Source organism: Dreissena polymorpha, chromosome 11, assembly GCF_020536995.1.
Source record: "Dreissena polymorpha isolate Duluth1 chromosome 11, UMN_Dpol_1.0, whole genome shotgun sequence".
NCBI lineage: Eukaryota > Metazoa > Mollusca > Bivalvia > Myida > Dreissenidae > Dreissena > Dreissena polymorpha.
In genome coordinates, this window is record NC_068365.1 from 13,230,064 (window position 1) to 13,250,248 (window position 20,185).

A 20,185-nucleotide genomic window follows, 5' to 3' on the forward strand; every position below is an offset into this window, starting at 1 on the left:
CTTCGACTTCGAATAAAATAAACCCTGTTGACCGAGGCTTTTGTTTATGGTGACAAAAAGAACTGTCAACCTCAAGGCAGTAAAAATTTATTTAGTGTTACCCTCAAGTATATATACATATATATCGATGGAAAAAAGTAAACATAATACTTTAAATGCAACTTAAATGTCTTAGAATGCCGACGGCGATAAACTGATTTAATAGCATGTCCATTAAATTTGTATTCAGAAAATAATAGGACTACTGTATTATACATTTAGATTTCGCCGCACCAACCAGAAACGCGACTCTTCCGAAAATTACCTTGACTGGTCAGAACGTATTTTATAAAAAGTAGATCCATTTGTTATTCATACATGTATCGTAATGGTTTTCTAAACCAGTTTAAGACTTTGACGCTTTATACAGTATCACCGCTTCTAAACAAGGAACTAAGACGTCCCTATTTCGAATCACAAAAGAATATATAACCATGCAAAACCAATGCGGAAATTGTTATTGTTTTCAGAATTCGCCATGTTAGCGGATAGTTTGATATACATATCAATTAAATCATTTGAATCACTATGAATTAATCCATTAAATGTGACACGAAATTGTTTGTGTCTACAAATACTTTTATAAACAAACGCGTTCAAGAAACTTTTAATCGAGTACAATCCATTTTGTAAACATGGCAAATCTAAATATAGTTGGGCAATTTTAGTCATGCCGATATTAAACAATTAGGAGATATATGTTTCTGCCTTGATATAACTTGCTTAAGTATGGAATGAGTGATGTATTGGACGTCATCATTGATGACGTTCATTCGAACGAATGATAAAGGGGGCTAAGTTTCGTTAAGTTGGTGCATATAGCCGCGATTTGAGTTTCTTGAAAACTGGCCGAACACGTTTGCTGAAATTTGACATGTATATGGACCAGACTGCGATCTACCTGTTGGCGTAGGGGTTATACCTGGCAAAAATCAAGTTTTCGAGTATTTTGTGTTTAAACTTTTTTTGTGGGAACGGGCACGCGCTCAAATAAACATTGTGACGTCACTTCACAAACAGCGTTAGACATCCGCCATCTTGTAACGCGACAAAGAAACTCAGTGTCATTAATTCAATAAACACAGAAAAATATGATTGTGTTTAATAATCATTAATACAAATGTCTATATTTTGTGCAGCGGATGTTTATTCAGACAGATACGGCAGAATTATGTAAGTATCTTTGTGTACTTTACAGTAGATTTGATAGTGGTAAACAACTGCGTACCGGTAAAGTTCAATCTAGCCGATTTTACTACGCAAGAAATTTAAGTATCTCACTGGCAAAATGAGCTTGACACATAAACAACAACCGGATCCGATTTACATCCACAAAATATTGTGGGAATCCGATGCAATGCAAATTACTCATGTTTGATAACGTTTGATGAATTCGTTATATCAATATGCATTAACATTCAAGGGGAATAATTTTAATTGAAATGTGCGATTCAATGACAGTGTTATATTGGGATAATAAGTCGTTTAGCCGTTATTATGATAAGTATATTGTTTGTTGTGTTTCATTTTCATAAAAAACATACTTTTACTGTTTTTTCCTTAAAGTAAAACAGTTCAGTAGTCATTATATCTTGAATTTTAAATATTGAAATAGATGTCGGATATTTCATATTTTCGGACGTTGCTACGTAAGCTAGTTGTCAACATAATTATTAATATACTGATTTACCTTTTACGCATACAGTTGTGCAACTGTTGTCTACGTAATGATACGCTGTTTAATGTCTATAATGTCTTCCTGCCCCTGATGATAATAAGTATTTATCTCAACAAACCCCAGCAATGTCAATGGTCTGTCAACATAAGAAAAATATTAGCTAAAGAAACTTCAGTGTACAATTTATATAGCAGTGTCCGACAAATCCATTGCCCGTAGCCCGAGGGCTACAGAATTTTTTCATCGGGCTACTGAAATGTTTCAGCTGACGCCCGCCGGGCTACTATAAATCTATAAGAGCGGTAGCCCGTTTTATTGACAGACATACGTAGAATAAACACGCTGACCATGTGTTTCTACACCGTGTCTTGTTTATAATCCGCTAACAAAGTGCAATCAATTATCTTATCAATCACCGATCACTTGCGGTAATGTCGTAAACAGTAAGAGTGCATTTTAATAATTCAATCAGAATCAACATTTGTCGTCTGCTAATAATATAATGAGAGCCGGTTGGATAGTTGGCGCACATGATGCAACATCATTTCGCAGTTTGGAATTCTTTGTTAACCGCAACAATGAGTAAGAGCGACTACGTTTTTGATGTCGTTAAATATCCAAGGATGCCGAACATTAAATAAATCAAAACAATAGCGGATTCTTCAAAACGGTAACGAAACCGAAAATGAATATTAATAACAACGCGGTTAACACCTGCTAATTAGTTTGCATTGTCAATTAATAATTGGATTGATCGACTGTTAATCAATAATCCCATATATGCCCAATTTAATTTTTTTTAAACCAAATTATGGGAGGGTAATATAGACGATGAGAGTCATAAACACAAAAGTTTGAAATTTTCTAAAGTGTCAATTGAATTTCGGCATATGATTCTATTTAAAGATATGATGAAATAAGCTCCCAATCAGGACCGTTCAATTGCAACTTGCGTAAATCACCTGCGACGGTTTGCACACATTGTGTACAGCTATTTTAGGTTACAAAATTCTACATTTAATAAATGAATTTCTTTGTCCAGACAGGGACCTATACAAACGTATAGGCCCCTGGTCCAGATAAAAAGCGCGCACAAATTGGCATGGGTGTATTTATTTGTAAATAAAAATTTCGTAGCGGGTACATCATTGAGATCATTTAGTTTCCATTAAAAGTTTCGTTGTGAATTTCAACTAAAGTACCGGGGTATCTAGCGAATTATTTGGCATTGACATTTCCTCTTAATAAAATATAATGTAAACACGCTGTATCGTTACCGTTACACTGTATCAGTTCCTTCATTATTGAAACAATTATTGTATTGTATACTGACTGCACACTAGTGTCGTAACATACGGATGCAATACGTAAATTCGGACAGAACTTAAAGTCGGACACAAGTAAATAAATGATTTAATACTCTTGATTTCTTGAAACTCGGTATTTGTTGTTAAAAAGAGCAATTGCATTGATTAACACCATACGAGTCAGTCGTATTGATCATCTAAACGCTTTATTTACGTTTCCAACTTAACGTGCTGTCCGAATTTAAGTACACATACATGTGCACATACATGTAATATCTATAACATGCAATAAGAAATTTGTCGGACACTGATATAGTATTGACATACCTGTATGATGAAGCCAACCCTGTATCAAAAGTCAACCAGAGTCGTAACATATTTATGTCATGCTATAAATCAAAGAATACTCATTTTCTTGGATACATTTCTACATATATTGGTGAATGAATATAAATTACTGCACCGAGGAATATTTTAAGGTTCAAATGTTTCAAATGCATCTTACAATAGATGAAAATAACATTCATCAGTCTGAAATTCACAATTTTGACGCCATTGTCGCTTTGTCCAAGACTAGTTTTAATTTGGATACTTTCGAACGACCTTGACAATTTTTGCTGAAATTGTAAACATTACTTTCGTTTTCTGAAATCTATTATTTGTGATTAACAACAAGTCTGGTGGATTATAAAAATGATTTCAGTGTGAATCGGGTAGTTTTAAATATTTACTTTGAGTTTGTATTTACACTACAATTTGTTCACAAAACAAGCCAGAATATTCTAAAATACCGGGAAATGTCATTCTGAATTTGAAAACACTTGAGCACATGGTATGTTACTAAAAGTAGAAATACCATCATATGACCGTGAAATCTCGGGAGATTCGCATTTCAAGAAAGTCTGTCACATCGCTGTTTTTCTCGATATGTAAGAGCAGAATAGATAAATTTTAAATGTTTAAGATAGTATTTTGTGAAAGAATGTATCAGTTAAATGTGAAAAATGTCAATCTTTCCAATCAAGTGATTGATATGGGCCAATAACTGCATTTAAAAGCTGTTTTGGACCGGTCTTTTTTAACTGTCGACTTTTCGGCATTTTCTGGTTGACTTTCCTAATGGGGTTGGTCCATAACTATAAAGTCGCGCCAGTCAAAAATCATAAAAAGCGACATTTAAAGTTATGGTAGCCAGAATGAGAAAAATATGTACAACTGAGCAATCAATCATGACAGACTGATGTCTCAGGTTAGTGCAGTGATTTTTCCACCAGATTCTCACCAAGGTGATCCCGGTTGATTTCACCACAATTGAATATATGTCAGTACACAAATAAATTATACAGCAGGTAATGACAATCGATAAATGTCTTAGTTTTAATTTAATTGTTTGCACAAATTTGGACACTCTTTGTGTCTGAGATATGTTGGGTTAAATGACCTTTACAACAAAACATACATCTCTGAATCTGCGATACATTACAGTTAAAGTTTAACACGTAAAATACCAGTATTCAGATCTGAAAGTATCCTAAAAAACTCGTATGGTATGAAGTACATAATATCTTGTGACGTATTTTCATTTTAAATCTTGAATTTAATGACGACTTGAATTTAATGACGACAAGTCGGACATGCAGTTAAATATTTTTATACGTATATCGTGTGACATAATTTCATTTAAACTCTAGATTTTAACGACATTAGTCTGACGCGTGCGGCGTTATTTTATTTAACAGTAAAACAAAAATTAAGTAGACTATCAAAAAAATACAAAAAGTGTACTTGTAAATAAAAACTCCTTCATTCCGTATAAAGATTGTACGTTACAGCAGAGCTCCAGATAACTTTTCTGAGTAATTGGGTTAATACCCACTACTTTTGAGTTCAATTGGGTATTTTCATATTCAATTGGGTACAAAAAAGTCGGTACCCACTACCGGGTACTTTAATTGACAATTGGGTACCTTTGTTTTAAAATTGGGTATGTTCATTGTCTTAAATTCTCAATTTTTGTGGTAAAGACCCCGAGCTTTCTAACCATAATTAAAATCCAAGCCAGTTTGGTTGCGGAGACCCCGAGCTATTTCAGCATAATAAAAATCCAAGTCAGTTTAGTGGTCAAGATCCTGAACTATTTCGGTATAAATTATAATTAAAATCCAGGCCAGTTTGGTGATCAAGACCCCAAGCTTTTTCAGCATAATTAAAATCCTAGCCAGTTTTGTGGGGGAGACCCTGAGGTATTTCAGCATATTTAAAATCCAAGTCAGTTTAGTGGTCAAGATCCTGAACTATTTCGGTATTATTAAAATCAAGGCCAGTTTGGTGGTCAAGAACCCGAGCTTTTTTAGCATAATTAAAATCCTAGCCAGTTTCATGGCCGAGACCTCGAGCTATTTCCGCATATTTAAAATCCAAGCCAGTTTGGTGGTGAAGATCCTGAACTATTTCGGCATAATTAAAATCAAAGCCAGTTTGATGGTCAAGATCCTGAGCTATTTCAGCATAATTAAAATGCAAGCCAGTTTGGTGGTCGAGAACCCGAACTATGAGCATAATTCAAATCCAAGCCAGTTTGGTGGTAAAGATCCCAAGCTTTTTCAGCATAATAAAAATCCAAGCCAGGTTGGTGGTCAAGATCCTGAGCTATTTCAGCATAATTTAATTCTAAGCCAGTTTGGTGGTCATGACCCCCGAGTTATTTCAGCATAATTAAAATCCAAGCCGTTTTGGTGGTCAAGACCCCAAGCTATTTTAGCATATATTTTTTTGGCATAATTTTTTCTTACCCAATTGTTTTCGTACACACATTTTTTTCGTACCCATTTTTTTTCTGTTTTTTGACAGAATAATGCCCCCTTTTATAGTTAGAAAATTGAAAATTTGGGTAAATTTTGTGTTCAGGTCTACTCTTATCCTATTTGTGTTAAGGTCTACTCGTATCCTAAAGTATCAAAGCTATATCGTCTACTTAATGTTATAAGTCATGTAACTGACATTTTTAAACATTTTATTTCTTTCCCATTTTTTTTTTTTATTAAGGTGAAATACATCAACTGTTTAATAATATTAAGTCTACCTTTTTGGTAAAAATATTGTTTTTACCAAATTTTCAAAATTGACATTACGGACACATGTCATTTGCTGAATGAAAAAGTAGCATAACTGACATTTAGTTAAATTTTCAGGAGAAGGAAAAACTTCTTTATTGAAATAAAATAGGGATACTTACAGAGTGAAACAAACACATGGGATATTTTCAGATTTGAATACTGGTATTTTACGCATCTTTAGGCAGTTCTGTGTACCAAGGATAAATACAATATTTAAACATTCATGTACAATGCACAATACTAAAAACCTGAATTGTAACTGTAATGTGTTTCAGATTCAGAGATGTCTGTGTTGTTTCTAAGTTCATGTGAAAAATTAAGTTTATATGTTTATAGGTTTAAAATTGCAAATTTTCCTCTTACTTGCCCTTGTATTTCAAGATAGAATACTTTCCTTCCCAGAGGAAAGAGATCTGGGTTTGAATCCCAGTGGGGGCTTCAGAGGATGATTCATTTTAAGAAAAATGAATATATTTGCTTTACTTTGTCTCTAACTTAACCAAATAACTCTGACAATGCCTTTACAAGTATGCAGTTTTTGATAATTCAATTATGCAAGAAACATGTATAATTTTAGGGTAGACTTAGACAGCAAACTAAGAATTGGCATCCATTTTAGTTTTTTAAGTCAATACAACAATAAATGCATATAGGAACACATATTTAAATTAAAAATGCAACAATCAGAGGACATAATCAATTAAATAGTAAATGACTACTTTAAATATTTTTTAGCACTGTTTGTTTTTCAGAGATTTGTAAATATGACGTTTTATGTTCTTCCCATTGAACTAATGCAATATGTGCTTTGGAACTGGAATCATATAGTGTTGGAAAGCTGATGGTTCACGTCCAGAGGGTCCTTGCTTCCGGAAAGCTGAAAATTGTATATGATCTCCCCACTCATTCCATCCCGCGAAACCCTTAAGGTGTCGCAAGTCTAGTAAGAGTTGATTGTGAAGGGTTCGAGAAATTATGGACTCATGATTTAAATAATCCGTAGAAGCTGATAATTGTGGTATGATGTAACTTGTACTTATTAAAAACTTCTGGCTTAGAAACATATCTCATTCTTGAACTTACAATACCTTATATAATTAATTTATCATACCACCGCATTGATACCTGCCTGATATCGCGTTGCCATATATATTTGTTCATATCATGGTCAACAGGAAGTACTTATATCAGTCATGTGCGGAGGATCGTCATATTACTTTGAATCAACTATAAAGTAATCATTTTAGTAAAATCGAATCTGATTCAACAAAACAAACACTTTGATACCAAGATGTAATATATCTTTAGCACAAAATGCAACACAAACAGCAAAAAACATTTTTCAAATATTAAGCGCGCGTGCTCATGACGTCATTATTAACACGTCAAACAACAAAAGTCATATTCTTTACCGCACAAACTGCAGCTTTTAAGCGTTTTTTATTCATTGTTTCTTTAAAATTGTTGACGTAGAGTTATGATTAACAGAAAAACAGGTTACTGCCTGATCTTTTTGTAATATATCAGGCTCGGCACGAATAAAAATTCTAAGCTTTGCCTGATATATTTCAAAAAAGATAAGGCAGTACCTGTTATTCCTTATAGCATCCCGTAAAGGGTGTTGCAAACAACTGTAAACCCGCTCAATCGAAAAGTCAACGTAAAATGGTACATTCTCGGGTTGACAAAAATTGTATTACCCTCTACTAAATGCGATATTATATATATAATAACAAATATCTTTCTGAACGATATACTACGAGAATATATTAACCAAACACTTTGTTGCGATGTTATTCCCTTTGCAATACAATAACTTAACAATATTTTTTAGATGTTTGATTTGACTTAAACTTTTGGAAAGAATTGAAAGTACTTGCATTTTACCCGTAGCTATTCGTTCCGTCCCATTGAGTTATCCACTTAAAAGATAACCGTCGCTTAAGTAATAACACTTATAACAATAATGAAAACGTTGAACTCGCGCTGATTGCAGAACCACACACAAAGTAGCAAAAGCCAGTCTGTTCTATACATTTAGGAGAACTAGAAGTATCACGCAAATAGCATCCGGAGCCTAATGATCGTCAGCGAATAGACGCAATCAAGTACTTAGTATCGACGACCTCTCGTTTATCTGTAAGCCTTGATCACCTATCTACAATGAAAGAAAACCAAGGTAATATGGGTGAAGTTTCCCGTTCACAATATAACAAAATATTTCCAAAATATCATGTTATTAAAATAAAACATAAAATCTTGTATAAAATTAAATACAACAATAAAATGAAATATAATTGTTTCGTAACAGAGCATCTTAAAAGGCTACACTAAGAAAAAGGTCCAAGTATTAATTAAGTAAATATTCAAGAAGAGGACACCAATATAAAATGTTATTGAGTTTTTTTTTAAACAATATCTAACGTATTTTAATAAGGGCATACACATTCCTGTACTTTCTTACTTTTGTGAAAAAAACATGGTATAAAGGGTACAAACAATGATTCATGTTAAACATATGCAAACAACGCCGTGTAATTCCGTTACAAATGTCTTCGTTATAGTTTTGATTCTCTGGCGACTTATATTGATCGAAAAGTCAATCGAAAATTGAACAATGGCAGTCTATTTTCAATCTCAAGAGTGGCTATTCACTACCTTCATATTCAACGAGCTAGTATATATTGCACGTTCAGAGTGTTCATCAGAATGGTGTGTTGGTCAATGACGAAAACTTAATTAATCTTAACACTGTGAATTTCGATCACCTTTATAACTTATATTTTAATTGCCGTTTTATGAATAACTTGATATAGATGTATCGACTCATTTAAGAACAAACAAAACTCTGTGATCTATTGGTTTGTTAAGCCCATACTAATGAAGAAGGCTTAAGCTTTGTCTTAGATATTGATGGTCGTTCAAATCATATTTCAGTTAGTATATGCTTTATAACGTATGATGATGATAACTATTGATAGTTTAAAACAAAAACAACATTGTTTTCCTTCATATCGGATTGTAAGGTTTCAAAACTAAAGTGCACACTAAACATAGACTAAAATATGTATGGCCCTATTTTGTTCGATGAATTAAACCAGTATGTCAGCCTTGTTAGCCTTTTAAGTCACGACTACAGTTTCATATAAATATCTTTTGTAGAGATTATTGAGTTGTTGCACGCACACATTGACGTGAATGATCTTAACGAATGTTCTTCTTTGTGAAGAAAATATGGTCCGATTTTGGAGCCTTGACTAATATAAGAACCAAGAAGACATGTGCTAAATTTCAATTCACTATCAGATGTATTTAATCACATTATTGACTTGCTTACCAATCTTATAAAAAAAAATAAAGTATAACAAGAGGACCAAAGTTGGCTACATAAGTAATGATTTTGATGGAAAGTTGTTGACGATATTGTGCAGATAATTGTGTCCGTTTTTTTGCTAATGAACACTAACATCAAAATGTGTGACCACTTCTAAACAGCAACGCATTGATATATGTATCGTTTGTAAATCGACTGCTAATAAGGTGATTGTTGCAGCTGAGAGTGTCATGGTGTGATCGATTATCTCAGTAGTTCCTGCATTAGTTTTCTGTATCGTTTGGCACAAACACACTCAGGTAAAATCCGCACTACAACTGAATTAAAAATAGATTATATCTTAACAGTGTTATATACTTAAGTCCTTACAAAACAAATAACAAAGTTGACAACATTGATAAATACGTTTATAAGTGTTATACAATGTATATTTATTGAAAAAAATACGAAATGTTACATAGTTAATACATCTTAAGTCCATAAACGTTATATTATATATAGTTTTAAGAAATTATCATGCAAGCATTATAAACAAATGAATATTTCCTTAGACATTAAGCGGCTATCGGTCGTTTTGCCTTTGGTGTTTTTTTTGTAACTACGATTATATTATCATCTCACCACGATCTAAATATGATCACATAACTAAAGCAGTCATCTGGGCTTGTTGTTTTCAAAGGAGACAGTTTTAAACGTCATTTTTATATTAATGTTTATATTTAACAGCTGAACACGACCACTGCATACTAGTATTTCTTACTGCCAAATACCTTATCTCTCAGTTGTATGTTTACAAACGAGATGTTTCACTTTTATCAATAATAAATGCTGTTAATATTGCATCTAATAAGATCCATAAAATAGAAGAATATTAATAAATAATACATTTCCTATCATATCGAAGTCACAATTAATTATAAAAATGTTAAAATCTTGTTTTCTTTTCCTGTTGTCCCAATTAGGTTCCTTCCATTTTGATCTGCAATACATGAATGCTTTGTTCATTAATTGCATAAATTCAGTTACTAGTTGTGCTTTTAACTGAGATATGCAACGTTCATTGTCACACAGATAAAAACCTATTGGATTCGAGATTTGTGTATAGGATTTAATAGGCTGTGAATATATATCTACATAGCTTTGATTCGTCATTAAAAAATCACACTGTACTGATAGTGTATTACAATGCATTACCGGGTGACACTTAAAAGAAATAGAACTTTCCGGTAAGCTAGATTAACTGGTGCAACATCAGATCATGACTTCTTAAAGAAACTAATGACAGAAATATGTTACGAATGTAGGAAGGTTTACAATACAGCCATTCACGACATTTTTCCTTTAGCCAGAACGCTTTGTGACAGGCCGATTAAATAATAGAACTGAAACAATATGCATAGTCGGGTTGTCACTATTTCCATATACCCATAATTATCAACCTAACCTTTATGTACTTGAGTTATCGCATGGTCCAGATTTGAGTCGTTATGTTACTTTTGTAGCCATTTCAACCATAGGTTTGTCTGCTGAAATCAATATCTGAAATAACATACAAATTGCCAATAAATCCTTGTATAGTCATTCCAATTCTTATCAACTTATCACTGGAACAGAAATATATAGTCTCCTCTAAAAACACCGGTAATATATGTATTATTTGTTTGTTAACACCTGCAACAGTTCAACATTCATATCACAGCAGTAAGTAACGTACTCAAAAATATACTGGGTAAGCTAATTTACCAGTACTGATTACTTTAAAGTTTTAAATATAAGCAATCTATGTAATAGAAATACAAGAAATAACCGTGTATCAAGACGATTTGCATAATTTAAACAGCTTCCACACTTAAATGAACAAACATATTACACAAATAATTTTCAATATGAGTTCGCTTAAGCTCACAAACAAAAGGGGAGACAAAACAAACAGTAGTTACTAAGTATAAACCTTAAAATATTATCTGAACTGATTCATTTTGAGTATCGATAGCAGCAACCCATGCACGAATGGGAAATTAACGTTAACAAAAGAGAGGCGTGTGGGTTATAGTTGTTTGCAGGACTACAGAGAGTTCGGAGAAAGAATCATGGCAACCTGACCTATCATTTCACAATACTTTGAAGCAATAAACGAATATTCCAATACTGCGATGAAGTGACTGTGATGAATATGACGAAATCAGGTAAAGTCGAAGAAATAAATGGTATTAACTTGGCACTCACTAGTTTCAAAAACTTCAGCCATCAATAGCGTAATCGGCGTATTCGCGACTGATGACACGTTTTGTAATTATAAAACGAAACACAAAACAAAATTAATGTATGAAATTTATGGATAGCAGTAATGATGTATATATCACCGATATAATAACCATAAAAATAACGGATTTACCATTTTTATTGTGAGCATTTATTAAAAAACTGCATGCTTCTGCTCGTTTTGCAAAATGTCGAGAATAACACATTCTAGCAATAAATGACGGTTATCAGTAAGAATTGCTCAACCAGTTGCTATCGTTCATCCTCGTGTCGATGAATGCTAGCCAAAATCGTCAAAATATACATATAAATTAGTAAGATAACTAGAGTTTTGTCCCAAACGTGACCAATGCCTTCGCACTTCATGCCTCATTGACATTCACACATATATCAAGGCTATAGAGCAAGTTCAGAAATAAGCGGATCAATGCACGTGAACTTTTTACTTGCACATCTACACTTCATGGTGATAAAGACATATTTCGAGTTTGACTACTATCGCTTTAGAAATGATAATGTAGTTGTCTAAAACAATTTATAAGTGCCTATGTTTTAACGGGTAATGAATGATCATTGGTTATGAAAAACTTCGAGCATGCACACGTCAGTGGGCGGATGTATTTAACGTTTCAATTTGCGAAATCAGAAGTTAACACGCTCGCTAAACGTTTGGGATTATATGCAGAAAACACGACTGTTTCAGTTTTGAAGACTTACCAGCATAACAACGGATTGATATAGTGACACCAAGATGCCTCTTTCCAAACTGCCTTTGCGTGGGTATGATAAAGTGCTACTAAACTACTAAGACATGAAAACAACTTAAATTATTCCCATAACATTTTTTATTAAAATCCTTATTATTCGCGGATTAAGAGGGGGGAAGGCTTCGACATTTGTGATAAGATGGATTTGTCAAAACAATTAATTTACCGCAAATTATTAGTCAGCTTTATTATTTTCTGCTATTTTCCACATTCGCGAAATTCTGTGTGTCTTTCAACAACTTATTATGCTAATTGCACCAAAGCAAAATAACATTTATTCTGAATAAAAAAGTCATATATCAAAAATGTCTTCTGTCTTAAAAACAGGACAATAATGTGAATGAATTCGCTCAAACGTTCTTAAAAAGTTTAACAGCATGTATTCATTTTGTTATTAAGTGACATGTACACGTAGATAGATTCTCGTTGTGTCGTAATATTAGTTAGTCAACATTAAACGCTATTGTATAGTATATACAGTCTGGAGTGCGCTTGAACGATTGGTGGTTGCTAAATTTTGACCTCTCTCACCCCAAATCATTTATCCGAACTTTCATTTTACAGGCATAATGATATGATTTAGTATTCTTTCAGCGCCAAATTGAAGCAGACTAAACATTTAGTGGCATAGATATTTTAATGAAGTTATCTTTAGTTGGTCAAATGAATAGTCGCTGTTTTGTATCTATAAATGAGATAGTGTTTTCCCAAAGTTGTTGAGATCCGGATATCGCCTATTGTCGCTTTTAGAAAGTTGTGTTTACTGCTGTTATGAAACACAATGATCAATATAATAGTATTAAATTAATCCGTACAGAGTATTGCAGTACAATGGTAATAACGTACGGGATAGGCTGAAATGCAATGACTTATTGAACATTTGCGTACATGTAAAATATTATTATTTATAATTCCTCAAGCCCACGAAAGATGTAAGCCGTTAAGACTATTGAAAACAAGATTTAATGTGAGTATTTGTATAAAAGGCTTAACATTGAATATCGCAATTAATATACACAGTAAATATAGGTTTTGCATATCTGTTAGTTTCAAATAGCATTCCTCAATCGTATTATTTAACTTTAAAAGTAAATTAACAAATATGGCATTGTAGTATTAATACGATTTCGAGCTTTTATTACATATACAACGATTTAAATTATTCTACAGAGTAAATTATGTAAATGTCACCTAACTGATAAAACGTCCCGCTCGTCCTTAATAATTAATTCACGAACGTTTCGGTCCAAAGCGATTCATAACTGACGGATGCGACCTTTATGTCCGCATTTCAGTTTAAAAAATTGACAGTAATATCAATCATATAAGTAAGCATGTCTGAAGTGCTGGCCGATCATTTATTCTTATTCTCGGAACCACGAACAGGACCAATCATTCCCATCCAATGGCCGTGTAGTCCGTGGAATTGGTTTTGTTATTTTAGTGACCGTATGTCCGAGTCTCCGTGAAAGAAATGCCACTAAAATATATGTTGCTCATTTATAAACATTCTTAAACGTTGAACGTGGCAAATACTATACTTGCATTTATGTTAAAAGTACATAAACAAGTATGTATATATTTGATACATAAATTAGCAATACATGTAATCTACATGAAAAATATATATGCGGTATCAAAGGCAATAACAGCTGAAAAAAGCTGTTACTTATTGCTTGTTATTAATTAAATAATGTAAAAATGTCAATTTTCAATTTTTAGTTTTAGTAATGAAATAAAAAAGTATAAGTTAATGTACTTTTAACTCCTTATATTATATTTAGTTCTTGTTTCCGAAATTGAGAGCCTCTTAAAACACATGCATACGTCTTTTGAACATTACTAGAGGTTTAAAGGGGCCTTTTCACAGATTTTGGCATGTTTTGAAGTTTGCCATTAAATGCTTTATATTGATAAATGTAAACATTTAATTTTAAAAGCTCCAGTAAAAAATTGAAAATAAAATTCAAAAAAGGAAAAAAAAGTAGCCCACGGCAGGGCTCGAACCAGTGACCCACCGGAATCCTGATGTAAAAACGCATTAACCAACTGAGCTATCCTGCCAAGCATACATTAGAAGCGTATTTTATACGTTATATAAGCAATCTTCGTAGTTTAACTAATTTAAACGACAACAACATAACTCTCCAAATTATTCAATCGTTTCGCGTTGCAACGCTTTATAATTTTTAGGTTTTTAAATCGTCAAAAGATGCATATAATGGCTATATTAGACCATGGCAAATGTTCAGTAATACTGTTTCCTCACAAATATCATAACTAAACCGAAAATTTGCGAATCTGAAACAACTTTTTTTAATTTTGTCAATTTACCAAACCGTGAAAAGATCCCTTTAAGTCAGTTCAACTAATGAGACAGTAATCTTGATACGCTCAATAATTTCGCTTTGGATTAACGACATGGTCTATATAAATACTTTTGAAATAATCAATTAAATACTCGCGGACCGATTGAGAAGCGACAGAGTGAATAATACGAGCCTTTTGTTGTGGTGGAAGAAAACACTAACATGAAATGTTAACACCGTTTAATTGAAAGCTTTATTTCGTTTGACTAGTCTTGGTTTTTTTACAAGTGGTAGCATCTTAAATAATGAATAAAATGCGTCGGATATTAAGTTAGAACGTGAACATAACATCATCGGTTGAAAAAAAAAATCGATGTTTTATGTGCCCAATGATTCGGATTTGTGACAACGGATGTGATATCTAGGTATCGTATTATGACATTAAATTGGACAATCGGTGTTGTTCAATATAACACTATTGTATTTGTCTGCTTTATTTTATACGAAATAATACTTTGTAAGTTAAAAATGAACATATATGTTCGTTTGTTTAAAAAATAATTAAAAAAAAAAACACATTTGTATTTTCATTAACGCTATTGATGGGTTCGTCGGTAAAGTAACATGTTATGTATATTTTAAATAAAAAACAATATCACAGTTCCTTATACTGTTCTGTGTTGATAGTAGACATACACTCAAAAACGTGTGAGAGATCATTTACGCCTAGTTCTAAATGCATGACTGTAAATAAATACGCTCATATAATTATTGGGAAATGCATATCGATAAAAAATAAGTTGCTGGCTTGAAATCAAAGTATAAACGCATTCCATTCACTAACGTTAAAATAGCGAATACAAACCCATATTATAACATTTGTTAGATTGATTTAATTCCCGTGTGGACGAAACAATCTGCCTTGATGTCCACTCGTATGCTATCTAGGATTTTTGGGATTAAATGTGTCTTGTTCTGAGAAAACTGGTCATAATGCATGTGCGTAAAGTGTCGTCCCAGATGTCCGCACAGGCTAATCAGGGACGACACTTTCCGCTTAAACTAGATTTTCGGTAAAAAGGGACTTCCTTTAAACGGAAAATACCATTTAAGCGGAAAGTGTCGTCCCTGATTAGCCTGTGCGGACTGCACAGGCTAATATGGGACTACACTTTACGCACATGCATTATGACCAGCTTTCACAGAACAAGACACAAATGGTCGTCAACAGACAAATGATATTCACTATTTCCCAGTGATTGGATGAATAAATAAAGACAGTTTTAAACAACAATCACAGGGGCATGTTCACCAATTTTTTTCTTTTAAAATGCTAGTTAATTCATTAAGTAACACATCATTATATTTGGAATATTATCAAATGATTATACTGAAAAAAGAGGGGATATGAAAATTATATTACTGCCCAGACGACGAGTCTGTGGCCTCTACGATCAAACGCCAAAACGCTCTGCATCAGTCTTACTGTTGTTATTGATAGGCATTTTAAACGCGATCTTAGTAATACCAAGTTTTTGCCGTTTATTGACGAAGAAAAGTGTAACATAAGCTTTATTTTTTTGCAAATTTCAATTGATGATTATACAAAAAAGAAGTGATATATTTTTATGTGGATAATACATAAACACTTATTGAATCTTTGTTTGGAAACATGTCGTTTTGACAAACTGTAAACCAGAAGTTCAGAAATAGGTTACTATAATTTGGCATTTGTCGTGCTTAAAAAACGTTCATGTTATGCAAATACTAGCAACATAAACATCTTCATCTACTGGTAGAAGTTATAAATAATAGAAAATATCGAAAGACAGGGGAAACAATACTGAAATGTTTTTGATACTACCTACAACGATTACTCCCCTTACGAGCAACGCTCGATTATTATATTATTTTGATATCAAAATGCGACTAAATACACATAATCCGTTCTGGAAGTCCGTGCCCAATAAACGCGGTGATTTATAATCTATATATTGATGCTGTTAACTTGGTGAAACATTAAAACTTAAAGAGATCTTTTCACGGTTTGGTAAATTGACAAAAGTTGTTTCAGATTCGCAAATTTTCGTTTTAGTTTTGATATTTGTGAGGAAACAGTAATACTGAACATTTACCATGGTCTAATAAAGCCATTATATGCACATTTTGACGATTTAAAAACCTGAAAAGTATAAAGCGTTGCAACGCGAAACCGTAACGATTGAATAATTTGGAGAGTTCTGTTGTTGTCGTTTAATTTTGTGAAACTACGAAGATTGCTTATATAAAGTATAAAGTACGTCTTTCATATACAACTGGCAGGATGGCCGAGCGGTCTAATTGGTTTTTACTCCAGAACTCCGGCGGTCACTGATTCGAGCCCTGCGGCGGGCTTCTTTTTTCCCTTTTTTAAATTTTATTCTTGATTTTTTACTGGAGCTTTTTAGATCAGATGTTTACATTTATCATTATAAAGCATTTACTGACAAACGTCAAAACATGCCAAAATCTGTGAAAAGGCCCCTTTAAGCACGACCTAGTGCTACTAAATAGTTTGTAAAAGAAGTGACGAATACCCAAGACCCCCTTTCTCGTTAATTGGCTCTAGGTTGTGAAGTAAAGTTACAGAAATAATACAAGTTGAAAAGGGGGCATAAGTTAACCAAAACCCTTAACATAGATTTATAACTGAATCGCTATCATACTTCATAATCACAAGGGATACTGCATGCAAGTTTTCATATTGTAGGTTAAAAGAGTGATGTGTAGTTATAAAATGCCTCAATAATTCTTTCCAGACGCGCAGAAATGACATTTCAAAAGAACAGGAAGTACGATCCGACGGTGGCGTTCCTGCTGAACGAGCGGCAACAGAAGCTGCTTGCCCTGCGCCTGGAGGAGTTAGACCGCCTGTGGTGCAACAGCCTGAGGCACCTGTCTAGGGACAGGCTCGACGCCACCGAGGATTTGACCAGGTGTGTTGTTATACGGGACTCCGTAAAAATTTATATTTATTAAAAGAAGAGCACAATGTTTTATTTTGAATTTAAATGTAAATTTCTGTAAATTTAATTGTCATTTGACCGTAAGTATTAATTTATATAATGTCTATATGCGAATATTCATCTTAGAAAAGTGCATAACAGTTCAAGGCTGTTTGACCGACACTTTATTGAGTAGTTGAACAAGTTCCATCCGGTTCCGTCAAGTCTATAAGACTCGTAAAAAAGACGGGTTACATGAATTTTGTGTGACAATTTATATAAGACTTAATTGAGATCGATTGCATAAATTGATAAAACACACAATAATATCGATGGTTAAGACTGTTACTAGTAGAGCTTTCGTATGAGGTACAATTACAAAAAACTTGTTGTTTGAAATGTAAAGTATTGTTTAAATGAAGTTTTTACAATGTTCACTTATAATGTCTATATAACATGTACATTTTTTCGATTCAATTATGTTTTCGATCTCATTCATAACATTTTAAAGATCCATAAAACTACTTAGCTTACAAATTGTAATGCAGGCAATACATGAGTATAGAATTTATTTTGAGTGGTTTTGCAATATAAAGCCTTTATATCAACAATTTAAAATTCAACATTAACACGGCGTATATGACAGGCAATTATAAGTACACCTTTTCTCATCTAAATAATTTAGAACAAACCGCAGAGCTCAACAAATAAGTCTATTGTTTCAGATTAGAAGAGGAAATTCAAAATCTAAGTTACTACGATAAAAATATGGATGGCAACAGAATGAAAGAATACAATGACAAGTGTATCTTGGCCATGAAGTCTTTAAAGAGAGAACTGTCACATGATAATTTCAATTTTGACTCATCCGTCCAGATTCAAAAAAAGAAGTCCTCCAAATTTAGTCTTCCGAAAATAACAAAAGGCTTCTTTGTAACCCAGATAAAACCAAGGACCAAAAAGAAGCTGAAAGAAAGGTTACAGCAAAGGAGAAATTCCAATCTCCAGCAATTAAGGAAGTTCAGCATTTCTGATTCAAATTTGGACAAATATTCAAAATCCGCAAAACTTTCGCAAATGTCATGGAGCCAAGAACTTAGAACGAAGAGTATGTCTAACGACGATTTGTCCGTTAAAAAACATGAAAAACATGTCGACGTAAAGAAACTGTTGTCAGAAAGGTTTGATACTAAAAAAGAGTCAACAAATTTGATTGTACTACCGAGTTTAGGTTCAAGACAGAGCACTCAGTTGAGTTTAAATGTTACCAGTCTCCCAGAAGGTTACAGATACCTCAAACACACCACCAATCTGGTACTTCCGACTGTGAGAGAGAACTCGTCCAGACAACGGAAGCTAAGCATATAAGCCCGATATGTGTCAATTAACTATCCCTTCCATATGCGATAAAGAGGTTGTTATTGTTTGTTGTATTTCTTATGACACATATATTCTTGCGTACACCTACATGTTCCAAAAGTGTTCATGGGAGGACGGTACTCGCGGATAGGACATTGTACATGACCGATTGATCCAGCCCATAATTGCCGATTATGTTTGAGTCTTGTTTAAGAATAGGTTATATTTTATTATTTTATTTTGCTGGATACCAGTAGTATTTCTTACGTCACCCATGATCCACTGACCTATCCGAAGCAACTAAAATTAGACCACAGATTACCAATATATAATGAAGTTAACATAATGCAACGGTTTATTAAAAATAAATCAAACGTGTTGATTTTTGTGTTTTATTATTTATATCTTTATATTTAATTAAAAGAATGATACTAGTTTTCATTTAATTTGAGTTAATAAAAAATGCTTTAAATTTCATTATCATAAAGACATTCATTTTATACTGAAGGTTAAAACTAAAATATACATTGTCGGTCAAGTGATTTTGTATTAGAATATGAAAGATTGTGCTTTCCGGGTTCATTTTTATAGTTCTCAAGATTTAATTTCACAATTTATTAAATGAATAACGTGTCATAACATTTTGTACTTTAATTTTTACTTTAGCATGTATTCATATCGTAATTAAACCTTTTGCTAAACATAATATTTATAAAAAATGAACATGTGTTTTTACTTTCTTAAATATGAGTCGCGTTCTGCTAAATCTGGGCATAATGCATGTGCGTAAAGTGTCGTCCCAGATTAGACTGTGCAGTCCGCACAGGCTAATCAGGGACGACACATTCCGCTTTTAAGACATCTTTTGTTTGAATGAAGTCTCTTCTTACCAAAAATCCAATTTAGGCGGAAAGTGTAGTCCCTGATTAGCCTATGCGGACTGCACATGCTAATCTAGGACGTTACTTTACGCACATGCATTAAGCCCAGTTTTCCCAGAACGCGACTCAATTGATTTCTGTTAGGAAGA

The 20,185-nt window shown here is 33.1% G+C and overlaps 1 protein-coding gene across 1 annotated transcript; it reads left to right on the top strand.

Annotated features, from left to right (window-relative positions):
* The first annotated feature begins 14,975 nt into the window (after positions 1-14,975).
* On the top strand, positions 14,976-19,537 carry LOC127851599 (uncharacterized). Its single transcript, XM_052385431.1, has 3 exons — positions 14,976-15,237; positions 17,611-17,787; positions 18,522-19,537. Exons 2-3 carry the CDS (start codon positions 17,621-17,623, stop codon positions 19,162-19,164), a joined length of 810 nt encoding a protein of 269 aa, XP_052241391.1. The 5' UTR covers positions 14,976-15,237; positions 17,611-17,620; the 3' UTR covers positions 19,165-19,537.
* Positions 19,538-20,185: the final 648 nt, after the last annotated feature.